This window comes from Vicia villosa, linkage group LG6 (assembly GCF_029867415.1).
Source record: "Vicia villosa cultivar HV-30 ecotype Madison, WI linkage group LG6, Vvil1.0, whole genome shotgun sequence".
NCBI classification, from domain to species: Eukaryota; Viridiplantae; Streptophyta; class Magnoliopsida; order Fabales; family Fabaceae; genus Vicia; species Vicia villosa.
The window spans coordinates 100,256,917-100,277,184 of NC_081185.1; the positions used below are offsets into that span (position 1 = coordinate 100,256,917).

General features: G+C 37.4%; 1 protein-coding gene across 1 annotated transcript; it reads left to right on the top strand.

Annotated features, from left to right (window-relative positions):
- Positions 1-1,666: 1,666 nt before the first annotated feature.
- LOC131611952 (transcription factor bHLH140) lies at positions 1,667-2,304 on the top strand. Its single transcript, XM_058883774.1, has one exon. It carries the CDS (start codon positions 1,693-1,695, stop codon positions 2,167-2,169), a length of 477 nt encoding a protein of 158 aa, XP_058739757.1. The 5' UTR covers positions 1,667-1,692; the 3' UTR covers positions 2,170-2,304.
- The last annotated feature ends 17,964 nt before the right edge of the window (positions 2,305-20,268 follow it).

A 20,268-nucleotide genomic window follows, 5' to 3' on the forward strand; every position in this document is an offset into this window, starting at 1 on the left:
TTCGGAAAACAGTGAATACTTCGTGAGTAATCACCATTTCAACATCTAGATCGCCTCATACCTTCCTCGTTGATTCAGTTGGTATCAAATCTTCTAGAAAGAGAGGGAATCCACCACGAAGTTCACTTAAATCATCAGCAATAGTCTAAAGACAAGAAGAAGATAGTCTTATCATTGGGTTTTGAGACCAGAAGAAGGCATATGGAATAAGAATCACCAGAACTCAAGGAAAGTAATCGGAGTTCATAGAATAAGAAAAACATTACAATTTGTGCAAAGAGTAGAAACATAGTTAGGAAGGTGAAGTAATCTTTTTATATTTAAGTGAGACAGGTAAATCAATGGTTGTAAATAAAAGAAAATTTGCAGATGAAAAACAACAATTTTGAATTTGCGTCGATACTTTAATGACAATCGTGTACAATTGAGCATCCTAGATTAAAATGTCACGTCCTAGTCTAAGAAATTAGAGCCACATGTAAAAACAACATTGTGATACATTTTAATGATGAGACTAATATTTAATGCGCATGTTTACAATGTCCCTCACATCGGCTTATGGATCTTTTTGAATTCTCCAAGCAATGTACCATAAACGATAACCCAACTCAATTTTCTCAAAGACTTCCCATTGTTGAACCACGCAAAACCTTGGGAGAACTTGTTCTGTGTCGGCCACTGCCCCAAAAGGTAGCCCACTCATCAATTCAACTCACTTCAACAAACCACTGAAGATATAGTGTAATCATGCTCTGGAGCTCCACACTAGATCCATGCTAGGGAGTATTGTCTACTGTTAGATGTCATCGAACAATCTCCCGCATTTTACGCAGAAATATCAAGGAACTTCTATAACCTTCCTTCATATATATGAAATTCCATGAAAGATTTGAGATATTCTCTCTCTAATTTATAAATGAGTTTATTCCTCATTCTCTTACTCACTATTTGTACGTTGAAGTGTTAATCTTGTAATTACACATCACACCATCTTATGAGAGAGTCATTGCATCGAAATTCAACAATACCATTCTAGTAAATATTTCTAGTTTCCTAGTGAAACACCCCCACATCCTAATTATTTACATATCTTTTCTTTTCAATATGTCATTTTTTCTATTGGTGTGAAATTACACTTGATTTGACGATATAACCATATTTTCTATTACCGAGCTAGGGGTCTCATATTAACTAGCACCAATTTTGCGCTGATTTTTTTTAAAGATGGTTGCTACATCGGATTAATAATGAAGTAAAAACATACATCTATTACTATTCTAATAAATAAGATCAAACATTGAAATGTTTAACTAGACCAAACTTTAGCACAGTAACTTCTATCTCCTCTAAGTCTCTAACTACATTCAATTAAAAACTTGTACCATATTATAAAGGCCATAATTTGTAGTTTAATGTTATATATATAAGTAAAAAAATGCAAAGTTAATAAATAAGAGATTAATGAGAAGCAAAAGAGCAGAAAGAGAAAGGAAAATGAACCTCCAACCGGGGTCCCTGCCTAAAACATCCGTATCCTACGCCAAAGATTGACTGATTTCACATGACGACATTTCTTCTCTCCCTTTCATTCTAAATCATTACACCAATTTTTCCTATATAAATACACCCCCCTACTAAAAAATATTCAAACAAATACAAAACCTTTTCATATTTTTCTCACCTCTCACACACATGGAGTGTAACATTCCTTCAGGGCCATCTTCAAAGACAAAGGAGAAGAAAAAGGGTGCAAAGAAAAGCAAAGGATCATCATCATCAGTGAAACTCTCAACCGATCCACAAAGTGTTGCAGCTAGAGAAAGAAGGCATAGAATCAGTGACAGGTTCAAGATTCTTCAGAGCATGGTCCCTGGAGGAAGTAAAATGGACACTGTTTCTATGTTGGAAGAAGCTATTCATTATGTTAAGTTTCTTAAGACACAGATTTTGTTTCATCAAACAATGATTAATAACTTTGTTGATGATAGTGATCATCGTGAGTGTTTTTCACCAATGTTGCTTCCAAATGGTAACATCATTGATCAGCATAATGTTTTAAGTTCTGTTGAATCTGGCCAGAATTTGCCACAGTTGCCACTAGAGCAGTTTTGTTTTCAACAAGGTGGTGAAGATTTCAAAACCATGTTTAATGCTACTATGAAATATTAGTCATGTGAATTAGTTAATGAATTAATGTCTCTACCTTGTGTTTTTGTCTACTAGTGTATGTAAATTAGATGTGAAGTTTTATGATGGTTAAAATGCTATATATGTAGTGTATTTTATGAGTGATGTTAATGTAGTGAAAGGTCAATGTAGATTTTGCATGTAATTTGTTGCATACTAGTAGTGTCTTTGTCTATTAAAAAGCACTTTATTCTATGTCCTAATTTGGAACATGTATGGTCTTGGCAATTATTTGTATTGGTGTCTTGAGTAGAACAAAGTTTTTGAAAGAGACAACTAAAATTTGTAGTGTTTGGTGTTTTTGTAGCATAGAAAGGGAATTGTGGCTAGGACCACTTAATATCTCCCTTCTTTTCTTTTTCTAATTTTGGACTATTCTTAACTATCATACTTTTAAATTGCGACCATGGTTGCATTTGCATGAGATTGTACTCATCGTGGAGGTTGTGGTGCACATTGTAACAAGTCAGTGCTTCTACAAACTAAAAATAAAAACGAAATGAAATCTGAGATCCGCTTAGCGGACCGGTTTCACTTATCAAGCTCAATTAATTTTTCAAAATCAAACAGCATCCGCTTAGCGGCCTCGAGCCCGCTTAGCGGACGTGCGATTCTGCTGAAAAATAACAGCAAACACAGAACTGCGAAATCACGCACCTACCACCCAAAAATCATTCCAAACAACAATTAGACACATATAATCACAACATCTAACATCATTCATCATCAATCATCAATCAAAACATGTTTTTAACCAAAAATTCATGCAATTTCATCATAAAATTAGGGTTTCTACAACATTCAATCCATGGTTTCTACATACAACCCAACCCACCCTAAACATCATCATACATCCCTTTATAATGAAATAACTCCACCCTTACCTTAGGTTTTGGATTGAAGACAACTCTAGCTTCAATCTTGGATTCTCCTCTTCTCTTCACTCTTCTCTTCTTTCTCTATTTTCCCCAAAATGAGATTATAACTTCTATTTCTCTAAAACTCTTCTTTTTGTTAAAACCCTTACTAACTTCTAAATTGCTAATGGGCTCTAATTAGCACAACTCAATTACTAATACTAAGTTAGGCCCAATAACTAATAACCTTACTAACTTATGCTATTTACTATTAATTCCTAATGAAATAACATAAAACCACTTAGACACATAATTACCACATAATCAATTAAATGAATCACATATCACACAAATAAATAATTAAAGAAAACCAATCGTTACAACTCTCCCCCGCTTTGAATATTTTCGTCCTCGAAAATTACCTCAATTAAATAACTCAGAGTACGACTCTCGCATCTTGATTTCCAACTCCGACGTCATACTCTCTCCGGTAGCTCCCGACCAAACTACCTTCACCAAAGCAATCTCTTTGCCTTTAAGCATATTTGTTTCGCCATCCTCAATCCTTATAGGCATAGTCTCTACCGAGAGATTATCCCATACTTGCACATCATCCATATGAATCAAATGCGAAGGATCAGAAATATACTTCCGAAGTTGCGACACACGAAACACATCATGCAAATTTGAAAGATTCGGCGGTAACGCCACTCTATACGCCACATTCCCAACCTTCTCTGAAATCTGATGCGGTCCAATAAAACAAGGAGTGAGCTTCTTCGACTTCAATGATCTCCCCACACCGGTCACTGGTGTAACTCTCAAAAATATATGATCACAAGCTTGAAATTCCAAATCTTTCCTTCTCTTGTCATGATAACTCTTCTGTCTACTCTGAGAAGTCTTCATTTTCTCACGAATCAACTTAAACTTCTCGGTAGTCTCTCGAACAATCTCAAGTACAAGTACTACACTCTCATCAGATTCATGCCAACACAACAGAGTCCTACACTCCGACCATACAATGCTTCAAAAGGCGTCATTTTGGTCCCTTAACTTCAAAAAGTATCATATTGGTCCCTTAACTATTCAAAGGTGTCATTTTAGTCCTTTTTCTCACATTATCGACGGAAAATCTTAAAAATCGGTCACTAAATCAGTCGTTAATATGACAAAAAGGACTAAAATGACACCTTTTGAAAAGTTAAGAGACTAATATGGCACCTTTTGAAGTTAAGAGACCAAAATTAACCCCGAGGTTAACATAAGAGACCAAAAAGAATATTTTGCCTATATATAAAAGGAGACTAGTTTTATAATTTTTTCATAACATGAAAAGATAGAGTATAATAAACTAATAATATTTAAGTAATTTTTATAATTTATTAACGGATACGGATATCCACAGATATTGTAACATTAAACTTGTATTCATATCCATTAATGAACGAGTATTTAAATATCTATTTATTTTATCCACTGTTACCTGTAGATTTCGATTGCTATATGTATTCTTCGAAGATGTAAGTTTCGAAGAGAGAATGGCTGTGGATGGCTATTTCTGAGAATGTTATTTGTGATGAAGATTCCTAAAATCGAAGCTGAATCGAGATAGGTGGTCTTCGAGGCCTTGAGAGGTCTTCGAAATACAAGGTTGTTGAAACTTAAAGTATTTTGATACATTCTCACGAAGAACACATTGCCACACATCGAATAAGGTTCGAGCGAGAAGTTTTGAATTTCGAAATGTTCTGTTTAAATCAACCAGGACAGATGGCGCCCCAGGGATTCGAAGCGCATGCATGTGGGAAACGTGGCATTTCGTTAGTATAGGACCGTTAGGGTCGAATTATTATAAATAAGGGTCTTAGTATCAGGATCCATGGTGTTCATTTTGTACAAATTACTCACAAATCACTCAAGTATCAAGCGTAAGAGAAGGAGTTTTTGCTGAGAAATGTACGTATAACACCAATACCTTACATATGTTTGTATTTCTATTACAGAATCGAAGTGTCTTTTAATTTCCTTTACTTTTCCGTGAAGTCTTTTCATTCCTGCAATTTATATTCCCTTTGCATTCTCGTCGAAGTTTATTTCTGTTTATCATCTAACCAATTTATGTTTCGTCGTACATTTACTTAGTTTATTTTGCAAGTTATCCATATATTTACACCATCACATTATAAAAGAATAAAAACCAAGAGGACATGAACCAAATCATCCTATAAGACGAATTTTCGACACATGTCCTAGGATCAATCTAGTCCATCCTGCAAGTAACCAAAATACATTCATAATTTGGAAGACTGACGGTTGTTTACCGGAAATCACCGTAAACAAATTTGCACGCCCAGTGGGACGGTGTCAAAAAGTTGTCATTTAAAATTCTTGTTTTTTACTTATAGGTTTAGAACATATTAGAACCTTGTATGAACGGTAAATTAACCAACAATGCACAACCAATTCCTAAACGTAAGTACAACAAGAAAATGATCAATTCAACCAGTGAGAGGGGAAACCAAGATCCCCCACAAGGGTCAGGAATAGTAGCCGCAAGTACAACAAATGATTCGACCTCCATGCCAGAAGCACAAGCGATACCTACATCAACAGGGTCTGCGGCCGTAGATAGTTCCCCGACCATGCCCAAAACTACATCGATGTCAACAGGGACGATACTAGTGCTTAGTTCGACTACGGTACCACGCCTTACAAGAACAATAGAAATCCCACATTTTTTGACAAATTTTGCGTCAGGCGCTACCATTTACCCCGAGACCAACAGGATTTGAAGGTTGGAGGCCTTGGAACCCACAACCTTATGGAATGCCAGCATCCTATATGTCAGGAATGCAAGGTGTTGGACCTACATACACCCAATATGGTATGGCAACATTTTCGCCAAACGTAGGTTCAGTCGGTTGAAGTGTGCCAAATCCAGGCCCATCAGGCCAAATGCCTACATTAACCACAAATAACCAAGGAACATTTAGGAAAGAGATGGATGCAAGAAACCATGACATGGTGGGGGTACTTGCTCGAGAAATGAGTTTGGTTTTTTATCCCTTAATAACAAACATTACTACGACTAACCAGGATAATGTGGAGACATATCAACGAATATCCATACAAATAGGGCATATAGAAGATTTCTTTGGAGCCCCTCAAACGTCTACTAGATGAAGAAACAACCAGGCTGCCATTCAGGCAGACGAACCAATCTTGGAACCTGCCCTAGATCTAGTTCGACCACCTAGGCAAAGGCCTGGTGAGAGAAATCAGGTGATAGATTTAGAAAATCATAACCGAAGAACCAATACTATTCAACAGGAAGTTCCCAAAGAACAACCTAGAGTAGTTATGGTTAATAGGGAGAAAAATGCAGATGAAGTAATACACAGGGTTAGAAGAAACAATATGGCGACAAAAAATAACTTAACAACCCTGATAGAAATGATTATGGCTAATAATGGCCTTAATACGGGACTTCGACGTCCAAACTACATCTCCCCTGTAGCAGCTTATATTTTGCAAACTGAACTACCAAGAGGTACCAAAGTACCCAAATTTACAAAATTTTCAGGGGATACTAGTGAATCGATTGTGGAACACATAGCCCGATACTTGACAGAGGCTGGTGATTTAGCGAATAGCGAGAACTTGAGAATCAAATATTTCCCTAGTTCATTAACAAAAAATTATTTTACATGGTTCACCACCTTACCTCCAAACTCCATAGACACTTGGGCTCATTTAGAGAGAATCTTCCATGAACAATTCTACATGGGGCAAACCAAGATTACTTTGAAATAATTGGCTAGCATTAAGAGGAAATTCATAGAACCTATAGATGATTACTTGAATAGGTTTCGTTTATTGAAATCAAGATGTTTCACAGTTGTCCCGGAACATGAATTGGTCAAAATGGCTGCAGGCGGTTTGGACTATTCAATTTGAAAGAAGTTAGATACTCAATATTTGAGAGATATGGCCCAGTTGGCAGATAGAGTTCGACAAGTCGAACGACTGAAAGCTGAAAAGGCCATAGCAAATAAGAATTACAAGAAGAAGTGAGTGGCCTATGTTGAGGCTAAAGATGTCAAAGTTGAAACCTTTGATGATTTATATGGCTTTTATGAAGTCGAAATAGATTTGGCTGAATTAAAAAAGGCACCTCCATATTCTTGTAAATTAGTCACCCCTTATAATGGGAAAGACCCTGTCGAAACTGACTAGAACGACAAATTCCCAAAGAAAACATACACATTTGACGTCACCAAGTGTGACGAAATTTTTGATTTATTAGTAAAAGATGGCCAGATGATAATACCTCCTAATTCTAAAATTCCTCCGTTAGAACAACGGAAGAAACGAGGCTTTTGTAAATATCATGGGTTTTTGGGCCATAAAACCTCATAATATTTTCTTTTCAGGGATCTAATTCAAAATGCTATCAAGGATGGTCGTTTGAAGTTCGCTGACAAAGGAAAAAACAACATGAAAGTTAATGTTGATCCCCTCAATGTCGCTGATACCAACTATGCTGAACTTTCGACATTAACATGGTGGATGTATCTGAGGCTGATATCATGGAGTGGGAGATGGTTTCAGCAGGAAAGCAGGCTACTGAAAGCCTAAGTAACAATATGATCTTCAATACTAAAGTTGAAGGTTCATTCGAGTCAAGGACCACTGATGGTCTTATGAAGAAAACTAGTGAGGCCACTGAAGACCTCAGGTTGAAGCTCCAGAAAATAAGGATTTCTGAAGTTTCCTCAGCGGAAGTCAACATGGTGAATGTTGGACAATCGTTATCTGAGATTGAAGAACTATGGAAAAAGGAAAAGGAAAAGGTAACTATGGAAACCCAAGGGAAAATGAAAACTTGAAAGATTATCTCTAGATGTGCCATGAAAAGAATGCTGGACGAATGCTGATGTGTCAAAGATGCTCAATCATGTTGAGTCGAACGGTTCAAGCTAACTACGAAAGGGCCCAACAAAGCAAAATGCAAGGACACAAGAGGCAAGAAAACTAGTTGCTGAAGGTTTATCCAAGGCCTGGTGAAAGTCTTGTGAGTTTTCTGGTTCGATGTCACAAGGCGAAAACTGAGATCATCATGTGTCCTAGGTGTGGGGCAGTTTATGATAGCCTGATGGCAGAATCATTCGAAAGAATATCATTCTCTACTGGTTGGGATGTACAAGGAATTAATCCTAACATGTACGTGTTCGATAATCGAGCATCATCAAGAAGGCCCGATAGTCCTCATCCCAAGACTCGGAGAGTGACATTTAAACTCCCAGTAGAAGTACCCATGGATAGATGGACGCAAGCTGGCGCAGGGAATGACAAATGGCGAAACTTCGACCAAGGTGGAAGAACAGCCATGGTGTATAGGAGGAAGTTCTAGACGTCAAATCGAGAGATGTACATGCTTGAGAATTATAAGGGTAAGAATCCAATGTCCAGATCTCAATGGAGGAGACACCAAAGAATGAAGAAAGCTCAAAAAGAATCTAAGGTAAAAGAAGTTGGAGAATCTAGCAGCACCAAAGTCCCATTACAGGGGGGAAAGTCAAACAAACCCCCTGTAGAGTGCAAGTTGTTCAATTCTGAGAATGAAAAAGAAGAGGAAAAGGTGCAATCTATTCCTTGGAAAGACAAAGACATGATGACTAATGACTTCGACTCAGACGGGGTTTCGTCTATAAACTTCAACTGAAATGTGGTGCCAGTTCTCCCTCATGAGTATTATCAAGAGACGAAAGTCGAAGATTGCGAGGAAGCTGACGAAGAGGAAATGGAGAAACACAGACCAGTGTGTTACTATGTGCTGAACAATGGTGTTGTCGAAGAGCAAAATGCATTCTTCGAAAGACCTGACCAGGGCATGAGGAATCATCTGAAACCTCTTTACATAAGAGCCAAAATCGAAAACGTATGCATCAACAAGGTCCTCGTTGATGGAGGGGCAACCTTGAACTTAATGCCCCAATATATGTTGAAAAGGATTGGCATGTTCGACACAGACATAAAACCACATAACATGGTCTTGTCCAACTATGAAGGAAAAGTAGGACATACATTGGGAGTTATCCAAGTAAACCTAACTGTGGGTTCGTTTACAAGGCCAACTATGTTCATGGTAATACCAGCAAAGGCAAACCATAATCTTTTGTTGGTAAGAGAATGGATTCATGGAGTGGCTGTCGTACCTTCAACGATGCACCAAAGATTGACTATCTGGAGAGAAGATGGAATAGTCGAAAACATAGAAGGAGACCAAAGTTACGATATTTCTGAAGTAAATCAAGTCAACAAAACAAGCTTCGATAAAAACCTAGCCAACATTGGGCCATGTCAAGCAGCAGAAGAGATATACTCTCCGAATAAGAATGCTTTGTACAATTTATCTCTTCACCCTAGTGGATTTCAGTGGAATAGAGAGATAATGAGAGATCCCGAAGAGACAGAACACGTCGAAGGATTACCAGGGACACGACCAACGGGCTGGGACGAAGACGTTGAATATGTCTGAGTTATCCTTCTTCGAAAAGATTTCGGCTTACATAGCCGAGAATAAAAGAAAAGCGACTCTTGAAGCCGAAATATAAAACATGTATGTCGAAGCCATACAAAAAGAATCAGAAGTACCAGGTCCAGGGATACACTTTATTCCAGAACCACCTGACGTTAAGATCTCTGACGAACGGGTTTCAAGCGAACAAGCAAGTTAAATATTAGACGCAATTTATGATGAAGAACCTTTGGGATTCGAAAAGGATCCAATGGCACCAAATGTAAAGATATTGGCTCAAGACCCACTCGAAGAAGTAGATCTTGGAGACGGGAGTTTGAAGAGGGTAACATATATTAGTCCAAAGTTGGAGCCAGCCTTAAAAACAAAGGTCACTGCGTTACTAAAAGAAAATAAAGACTACTTCGTCTGGGACTATGACGAGATGCCTGGGTTAGAAAGATAGCTGGTCAAATTGAGGTTGCCAATAAAATAAGGGAAGAAGCCCATCAAGCAAACTCCAAGAAGGTTCGCACCAAAGATCCTCTCAAAAATCAAAACAGAAGTCGAAAGACTTCTTCGTTGCACATTCATTAGGACTACGAGGTATGTCGAATGGATTGCCAATATAGTACCGGTTATTAAAAAGAATGGTTATTTAAGGGTATGTATAGATTTCTTGATTTGAATGCAGCAACCCCTAAAGATGAATATCCTATGCCTATGGCAGAAATGTTAGTAGACTCAGCCGGAGGCTTCGAATATCTAAGTATGTTAGATGGATATTCAGGATATAACCAAATCTTCATTGCAGAAGAAGATGTGTCCAAAATAACTTTTCGTTGTACTAGGGCAATAGGCACCTATGAATGAGTTGTTATGCCTTTTGGTTTGAAAAATGTTGGGGCAACTTATCAAAGAGAAATGAACTCTATATTTCATGATTTTATAGAAACATTTATGGAGGTGTGCATAGATGACATTGTTATAAAATCTGGTTTAGATGACAGTCATCTCGATCATCTCCGCCAATCATTCGAAAGAATGAGGAAACATGGCTTGAAGATGAACCCCCTTAAGTGTGCTTTCTTTGTGCATGCAGGAGACTTCTTAGGCTTCGTAGTCCATAAAAGGGAATATAAATTAACCAAAATAAAACGAAGGCCATTATGGATACGAAACCTTCGTCCACGAAGAAGGAGTTGCAATCACTATTGGGAAAGATAAACTTCTTGAGAAGATTTATCTCTAATTTTAGTAGGCGTACGCAAGCTTTTTCCCCCCTACTTCGTCTGAAGCAAGGAAGGTTCGAATGGCACGCTGAGCATCAAGAAGCTTTTGATAAAATCAAGCAATATTTGATGATCCTACCCATCTTGTCACCTCCAGATGGGAAGAAATATATGAGACTATATATCTCAGCTTCCGATACCACAATAGGTAGCATGTTAGCACAAGAATATGAAAATGGCATCGAAAGAGCCATTTATTATTTAAGTAGGGTACTTAATGATGCAGAGACTAGGCATATTGCCATAGAAAAACTCTGCCTTTGTTTATATTTCCCTTGTATAAAACTTAAGTATTATATAAAACTAGTTGATGTTTATGTTTCATCTCATTTTGATGTTATTAAACACATGCTATCTAAACCAATATTGCACAGTCGAATTGGTAAGTGGGCTTTTGCCCTCACTGAGTATTCCTTAACCTTTCAACCTCTTAAGGCAATGAAAGGACAAGTCGTCTCAGACTTTGTTGTAGACCATTCAGTGATAAAAAAACCCACAACAATATGTTGAATTGAAACCTTGGAAATTATATTTCGATGGTTCAACACACAAGGAAGGGAGTGGAGTTGGCATACTTATAATTTCTCCTGAAGGAATTCCAACAAAACTCAAGTTCAAAATAGAAGGGCCTCTATGCTCCAACAACAAAGCAGAATATGAAGCATTGCTTGCAGGACTTGAAGCCTTGTTGTAATTGGGGGCAACCAGAGTCAAAATTAAAGGAGATTTTGAATTAGTAATAAAGTAGTTGACAAAAGAATACAAATGTATTAAAGAAAACTTGATCATGTATTTTGTCATGACGAACAGGCTGCTAAAAAAAATCGAATACGTGGATCTGAAACACGTCTCAAGAGTAAATAATCAAGAAGCAAATGACTTGGCACAACTGGCTTCAAGGTATAAAGTATCGAAGGAAAAGTTGGAAGAATTATTGAACTAAGAGGAAAGGTAATGGCAACGAAATTGTCTCCAACAGATTTAGAAAATTCACCACTAGGCTTCGCCAACGAGGAAGAGTTCGAAGTATTAAACATAGACTCTCTAGCAGATATAGATTGGAGGAGTCCGATTGTCAATTACTTGAAAGATCCTTCGACATATACAGAACGAAAGGTAAAATACAGAGCCTTGTCATATTTCTTAATGGGGAACGAACTGTTCAAGAAAACCCCTGAAGGAGTCTTAATAAAATGGCTTGGCGAAGCAGAAGCTTATCTGGAACTTTTGAATGTACACAGTGCGGCATGTGGCGCTCATCAAGCTGGGCACAAAATGAAATGGTTGTTGTTTCTTTATGGAATTTATTGGCCCACTATGTTAAAAGATTGCATAGAATTCGCTAAAGGTTGCCAGGAGTGTCAGGAGCACGCAAGTATTGAACATGCTCCTGCTAACAAATTAAGCTCAATCATCAAGCCATGGCCTTTTAGAGGTTGGGCACTAGACTTAATTGGAGAAATTTGACCCATATCATCCAAAGGTCAGAGATATATATTGGTAGGGATAGACTATTTCACCAAATGGGTCAAAGCAATACCACTAGCCAATGTAGACCAAGAGGCTGTGATTGAGTTCATTCAAAAACACATATTATATAGGTTTAGAATCCCAGAGAGTATAACTACAGACCAGGGATCAGTCTTTACCGGTCGAAAGATGCAAGAATTTGCGAAAGAGATGGGATTCAAGTTATTCACTTCTACGCCTTATTATGCTCAAGCAAATGGACAAGTCGAAGCAGCCAATAAAGTAATAATTGGTTTGATAAAGAAACATGTAGGGAAGAAACCCAAAAATTGGAATAAAATGTTAGACCAAGCACCATGGGCTTGTCGAACATCACCTAAAGAAGCAACCAACACTACGCCATTTTAACTCACATTTGGACATGATGTGTTACTTCCAGTCGAGATATATCTGCAATCAGTCAGAATCCAGAAACAAGGAGAGATTTCCCCGAACATGTACTGGGAAATGATAATGAACGAATTGGTTGATCTGGACGAAGACAGATTGCGAGCACTATAGATGGTAAAGAGGCAAAAAGAAAGGGTATTAAGATCATATAACAAAAAGGTGAAAGGTAAAGTTTTTGTTAATAATGACTTAGTTTGGAAAGTTATTTGGCCTATAGATAGAAAGAATCAAGCTTTAGGTAAATGGTTTCCACATTGAGAAGGCCCTTTTCGAATTTTAAAGGTGTTTTCAAATAACGCTTATGAGATAGAAGAACTGGCAGAAGATCGTAGGATCTTAAAATTAAACGGAAAGTATCTGAAAAGATACAAGCCAGTCATGCATGAAGTTAAAATCGCTAAAACATAGATATTAAAGATGAACGTTGCAGCTTAAATGGTGAATACTTCGCCAAGATGGCTTCATTCTTAGTAGATATGTAATATTAAGTAAGCAAATGGTAAAAGCTGAAAATATATTCAAATTACTATAAAAAAAACCCCAGAAAGATATGCATTGGAGAAGATGATTAATACATGCAGGCCTAAAATTACAAAAGAGGTGGTGTAGTAAAACCAAAATAAACACTAAACATCACTAGAGGATAACAAAATAAAGGCCCACGCGATCTTCAACATTCCCTTAATTAACCCTAAGGTGCAAATCCTCCAGGTTTAGCAAAGGTAAGCTTTCAGCCTGGAAAGCGTCAAATGATTCGGTTACATGCAGTCTTCGTGCTATTCCCAATTTGACAAACATATGGGACAAGAGTCTTCCATAAGGAAGACAAAAAGGCTTGCCATGAAGAGAAGTCACAACAGCCTCAGTAAGGTGCTTGAAGATCATCAGCGGGATGTTGATCTTTCGCTTTTGTAGAGCATAGAGCATGAACTCAAGGTCCCACACCGTGATGTTCTCCTAATTTTCCTTTCGTGGGTGAAAGTTACCCACTAGGAGTTGATGCCAGATCCTACCCAGAAGTGCATTAAAAGCCATATCAGGGTTAGGGAAAATACTCGATAAAACATCAGAAGTGGTCTTGCTGAAGGTGTCATCACAAAGGAGACCAACATTCTCACATCTTATCACCCTGGAGATAAGTTTCGCAAAAATGATGATGCGAGACCCAGAAACTTCGGAAATGATAATTGTTTTTCCCTCTGGGTCCATTTGAATCGATGCATACATCCAAAAATCTGCAAGCATATTGTGATATACCAGACACTCCAGAATAGTAAGGTAGTTCCCCAAGTTTTGAGTGGCAAACATCTTGTCTAGATCAACACCGTGTTGGTAGAACTCTTCAGCCGAAGGTTTTAATTCTTTGTGAATGGCAGAGATGATGTTGTTAAAGGTTAAAGACATTATTGCTACAAGAGATAGAAATAAGAAAGATGAAAGGTTGGTTTAAGGAGTGATGGAAAAGTATAAAGAAACGACGAAGAACGATAAGGTTTATATAGAGGTTAACTGCCTCGGAGAGTTGTTACGTTTGGAAAGCTTATTGGGCCACGTGTTGATTCCATGTGGGAAGATGTATAGTCCGCCGTTTCTAGTCTAGGAAGTTGGAGTGTAATCATAAAAAACTGACACACGCACGTCTTAAGTAGACGTTTTGGAAAAGCTGAGTCATAATTAATTGACTAACTGTTAGGAGTAAATTAATGGGAAATTCATGTGTTAATCTAAGTGAATTCTTCTCTAAACTAAGGCAAATTATGATAAATCCATAGGTTTTTGTTAAGAATTGAACTGAACAAGTTTAGTTCGTGCGTAAAGCAAATCAAATCACTTGTGGGTGTTATTGTTGCAGGTTTAGAGCTGAATTGAAACTTGAGAAGAACATGAGGAGGAAAGAGAGCTGGAAGTCTCAAAGGCAGAAGAAAAAAGATGGAATTTGCAAAGGGCGCGCCGCGAGAGTTTCTAGAGCGCGCCGCGAAAATATCTCTGTTTTGAAGCGCGCCGCGCCAGTCCGATGCCGCGCCGCGGCCTCGGCGTTAAAAGCCCAAAACTTCTATTTAAAAGCCCTAGCTTCCAAGAGAAAAACAACTTTGGGAAGAGCGAAATTAGGAGAGCAATCTGAAGGTGCAGCCACAATCATCAATTGAAGACCAATTCTCTATCAAGCGAAGACATTCCTTTGATGAAGATGAATTCTTCCATTAATCTTTGTGTGTTCTTCATGTCTATGGAGAGCTAAACCCCTCGTGTTGAATCTAAGGTAGTAGTTAACCTATGAATATACAATACCATTAATTAATTCCTGTGAACAATTGTTTGAATTCATTATCAATAAGAAATCTTGTTTTTATTCTTAAATTATCGTTGAATCTTTGATCGAAAGAAAGGATTTAACTTTTGCCCTAGGTTACTATATTGATTCAATACCAATTTGCAGAGATGGAATTGGGATTGAGTTTTCATAATTATCGTTCTTAATTACTATTATCGATATTGATATTTGGAGAGATCGAATCTCATACCGGTAAAAGTTATCTAATTTGATTTGCAGACATGGAATCTTATTTGAGGATAAGTGAAGATAATGATTCAAAAGATTGTTCAATTGTGAATTAATTGATAATTGTATAGGAATAGGTTGATGAACCCTAAGGTTCAACATATTTCTCTAATCGTTAACAACAGTTCATTACTCGCTTTTAATTTATTGTTTACTTTTGATATTATTAAAATCATAAAATAAATCAACTCAATTTTCCTAACTCAAAATAAACAACTATAGAACGGCAGTGATATTAACCAATCTCTGTGGATACGATATATTACCGAAAATATTTACCCAAAAATACTTTCAACACTAACTATGACTTCTAGAGTTGGAACGTCAAATCAAAGGCGAAGTGGCTGCGAATTAGGTAATTATGTTGCTTGTGTAGGCTATCGAGGCAATTATGATGGCTAAGGAAGGAAAAATATTGAATAAAAAATTGGCTGAGAAAACATTGCTCGTGATATTATATAATAAAAATATACAGTCAAGATAAGATGTATATATCCATTAATGAGTTCGATTAGAAAATAAGGGTAAACAGTTGAAAAACATTCTAAAGACTATTACAATTAGTTAAAATCCTCAGGAAGATTGTTTTTCATATTGGAATACTGAGAAGCCAATATGGACAGACGACGATCGATTATGGCTTGCTGTTTCTTCAACTCTTCGATCTCTGGCCCCAGTTTATGAGCCAATTCGATGTGACGAATGCCCGCTTTCACCACTTCATCCATCTCTTTTTGCTTTAGTTGTTGGATCTCCTCCTAACGATCCTTTACAATCTTCACTTTCCCTTGAAGACGTCCAATCTCTTTTTCCCAAGATTTGATGTTCGTCCCACAAGCATTATACTTTTGTTGATACTTAGAATGTTCGAATTCCAGAGTATAAACTTTAATAGATGATTTACCAGCAGCTTTCCATGAGGAAGTTTAGGTAGCCACCTTCGTGTTTAGATTTTGATTCACCTCTTGCTTTTGAAGGTTGTCTGAATGGAGTTGGTCGAGTAAGAGACTTAATGAAACAATCACTTGTGAAACCTCGTCAGAGACATTGAGTAAGTCCACAATTTCAAAATATTCTTTAATCCAAAACAGCTAGTGGCATCTTTCCTCAGAACTTCGATGAGATCAGTTCCAAAAAACTTCTCTTTTATTTTGCGAAGAAGGCTTTGGTTATCAGGTTCTGTGCCGCAATCCACGAGGGTGTTCGAAGAAGTTTCACCTATGATAGACGAAATGCTCTTTGCGTTCATCATAGCCTTGAGGAAACTCACAGGATTGGTGTTTTTAAGCTGCTCTAATTCAGTTGAAGTGAATGTAGGAGGAGTCTTGGTCGAAGTAGTTGCATGAGTAAAAATCGTCTCAAAGGGTTGATTCTCTTTGTTTTCTGATCGAGGTAAACTGGAGGCTTCGTCCCTAGTTCCGTTCCCAGGGTTAGTTTCTTCACTTCCCATAGATTGTTCAACTTCTTCACCAGTATTAGATAGCTGAGAATTGTCTTCCATATCATCATCTTGATTAATGATTGGAGATGAATCATTGGAGCGATTGCCTTAACTTTGGTAGAAGGCTCATCATCTTCGAGAACTGGAGAAAGGACAGGAGAATTTCGTTGAGAAATTCCTGCCATAAAAATTACAGCGCGTCAAAACGAAAGTTACGAAAAAATTGTTGATAGACATAAGGAACATAAGAGTATACCTCGAAGGTTATCAATATCAAGAGAAAAATCTGATGTTTTGAGGTCAGAAGTAGAAGTGCCTACATCGTCCTAAAATGCAAAATATATATAGACTTAGCATCAAAGGTTAAGATGAAAGTGCAGTAAATTGATATAATACAAGATTCGATACCTTTGCTGGGATATTGTCTGGGCTCGAATTGTGACTTTCGGCAACAGGAGCGGTTCCAACTATCTTTAGAGGTTATTCGTCTGAAAATATTTTGTTACTTGAAGATGTAGGTTTTGAAGTCCCAGATCATGTTCCCCTAGCTGAAGAGGCGGTAGCCCTCTGTCTTTTCTTTGCCGCTTGTCTAGTATGATGGGGAGACCCATCCTCATCATCTGAAGCAATCGTGGCGCTGGTAGTAGAAGCCTTCCGTTTGGGAGTTGGTGGAGGTTTAGTACTCTGGAAATATTTATGTCGAAAGCTTAAATACCATTCAAAATAAAGGCATAAATTAGAGAGTAAGAGTATTTACCGATGGTTTTTTTGCAGTATCTATAAAGTCATCCCCATTTTCTTTTTTTCCTTTCGAAGCTGCAGCGGCCCTACGTGCAGCAGCATCTTTAATACCTTTATTTTGGCTATGAGCTGTAAGCAAGACAAAAACAAGTTAGTATAAAGATGAAGAGGGAGAATTCTAATCGAAAGATTATCCAGTTCCTAACCTTCAAGTATTGGAGTCAGAATACTAACATGCTCGAGACTTATGTGAAGATGTCCTTTGAAATTATCCAAGGTATACTTAGTCGGAACCACTCGTTTGGCACGTTTTTTGGATTGTTCATGGAGAATTTTAAAGACATTCCCACACACAAACCAGTATGGGAAAGGAGGGCCTAATGCCACACCAAAGTCAGCACTAGGTAGTGGTGGGAATTTGGGAGAATATAGTTTGAAAGCCACTTCATAATGTTGTTCAAGTCGAACGTACATGGGCAGTTTCAACTTCTCCAGTTTATTAGAAAATTTTTTGCGTAAAGTAATTGCAGCTTCACGACGGTCCGACTAAGATCGTTGGGTCCATAGATAGTTTCAAAGAATTTTTGGAAAGCTTGAATTTCTTTAATATGCGTCGAAGTACCTTTTTTGAAGCTCTCCTTCACGTCAGCAAAGCTTCGGTTAGGTCTTGCGAAAGACTAGTGGCATCGAAGATCTGGTTGTCATAATATTCTGCCCACCACTGATGAAAGTCTATGGTAGAATAAAAAGCAGGTTCAAAAGAAATAGGAGAAAGGGATGTAATGCCAACGTATCTGGCAATTTTGGACTCATAACTGTCTTCAGATGAGTGCATAGTATGTAGGCACATATGGATCCTTTTGTCATACATGCATTTGGATTTGAGCTGAACCAACCCAAATTTCCTCGATACAAGATTGGGTTGATAGCAGAGAAGGCAGCAATGGCTCTTTGTCATCCGTAGTCGATGATACAACAGTTTAGGAGTCAGAAAAGCTTCCCAAATAACCATTGATTCAGCTTATTGATCTGGAGAAGTTACAGGAAACTTTCGCGTAAACCATTCGGGACCTACTTCTCTTTTCACAAACTGAGCCATCGAAGGACTAAAGTGATAGCGTTTAGCAAACATCATGATATATGATCGAAAGGCTTCATGCATTTTTCCTCCTTCTTCTGGGGAGTTAAGTGAGCAAGTCTTGTCCCTTCGACTGTTCGGTTCCGAATAGCTGTTTCTTTGTCATCAACAACACCTTTATTTGGAAGAAAAGCTTCAAAGGTGGCATTAAGCCATAACTGCAGTAACCAAAAGGGTCCAGCAAAAAGCAGAGAAGATCAAGTCTTGAAGTTTTTGATGAAGTCCACTGATTCGCCAAGACTTTCGTAGAGATATCCTATGATTAGTTGGCTCAAGTTTAACCTTTTCCCAAGATTAATTTGGTTGGCCATACAAAGATACCTCTTGGCTACTTGGAGAGATCTAGAGCAGAAGACACACCTCGAAAGCCAAAGTGCCAGAAACGCAATATGCTCCTCGTCTGATACCTCATCAGTTATTTTATCATGATGTTTTATGGTGAATACAATGTAGGTGGCTTAATCTCACTGAACTGTGTGATGTCGATATCCATATAATTGGGGCCATAGACTTTGCTTGTTGGTCGAAGCCCTGTGATAGCGGCTATGTCAAAAAGAGTTAGGGTAATCATCCCACATGGGAGATGGAATGTATTGTGGGAAGCATCCCATAAATACATAGACGTTACTAACATGGTTTGATTGTATTCTAAACCTGTTTTTGATAGTTGGATTAAATTGTAAATCCCTAATTCTTTCCAGAATGCAGCCTTTTTTTCTTCAACTTTAGTTAACCAAGTATAGTAAAGCTCAGGATCCTTTTCTAAAGGGATTGTCCTAAAAACCTTGAGAATATTAATCATGTATTCTAACCTAATTTTCTCTGGGACTACAGCGGCTTCAGTCGAAGCGCCTTCAATGGTAGTATTTTCGGCAAAGAGTGATTTGCCCTCTTTATCTATCTGGTTTTTACTAAATAAAGGCCTGGTCTTATAGTAGACAGGAAATAACTTGTTTTTAAGAGGATTGTCACAACCAGGTAGAGGTCCCATGAAAGCGTGAGTCTTTTCAGAAAAATTTTCATCCACGAATATCTCTTAAACTATCCGTCCTGTATCCGTGACAGATTTTATTCGCAGATATCCACAAATATGAATATTCCAACCAACACCATCAAACATGCAATGCAAAACACAATGGAAAATAAAAAAAGATTTCCTTGATTGGATAGTATTCATAATTTTATCTATGATAATGTGTTTCTTGATGAGATAGTACTCATAATTTTATCCAACATAATTTTGATTCTTGTTAATCATAATTAAATGATGTGTTTCACCTCCAATTTTTTTTTAAAAATTAAATAGATACAAAAACGAATATTTGTTAGAAATTTGTGAAAGTAATCAATGAGATGACTCTTCCAATAACAATAGAAAGTAATCAATGAGATGACTCTTCCAATAACAATAGAGGGTGGCAATCGAAATCCTAATCTATTTTGTATATAAAATAGTAATCAAAATATGTAAAAGAAATCACCAAAATACAAAGAGTGATACCTATTGCCTATGATCAAATGACATTCTATAATTCCAAAATAAGACTTTATATAAAAAAAATTCCAAAATAACTTGTATATAACAATGTTGTTGTCCAATGTATATTCG

Coding starts and splice junctions, on each gene's coding strand:
- LOC131611952 (XM_058883774.1), top strand. CDS start 1,693: ATGGAGTGTAACATTCCTTCAGGGCCATCTTCAAAGACAAAGGAGAAG.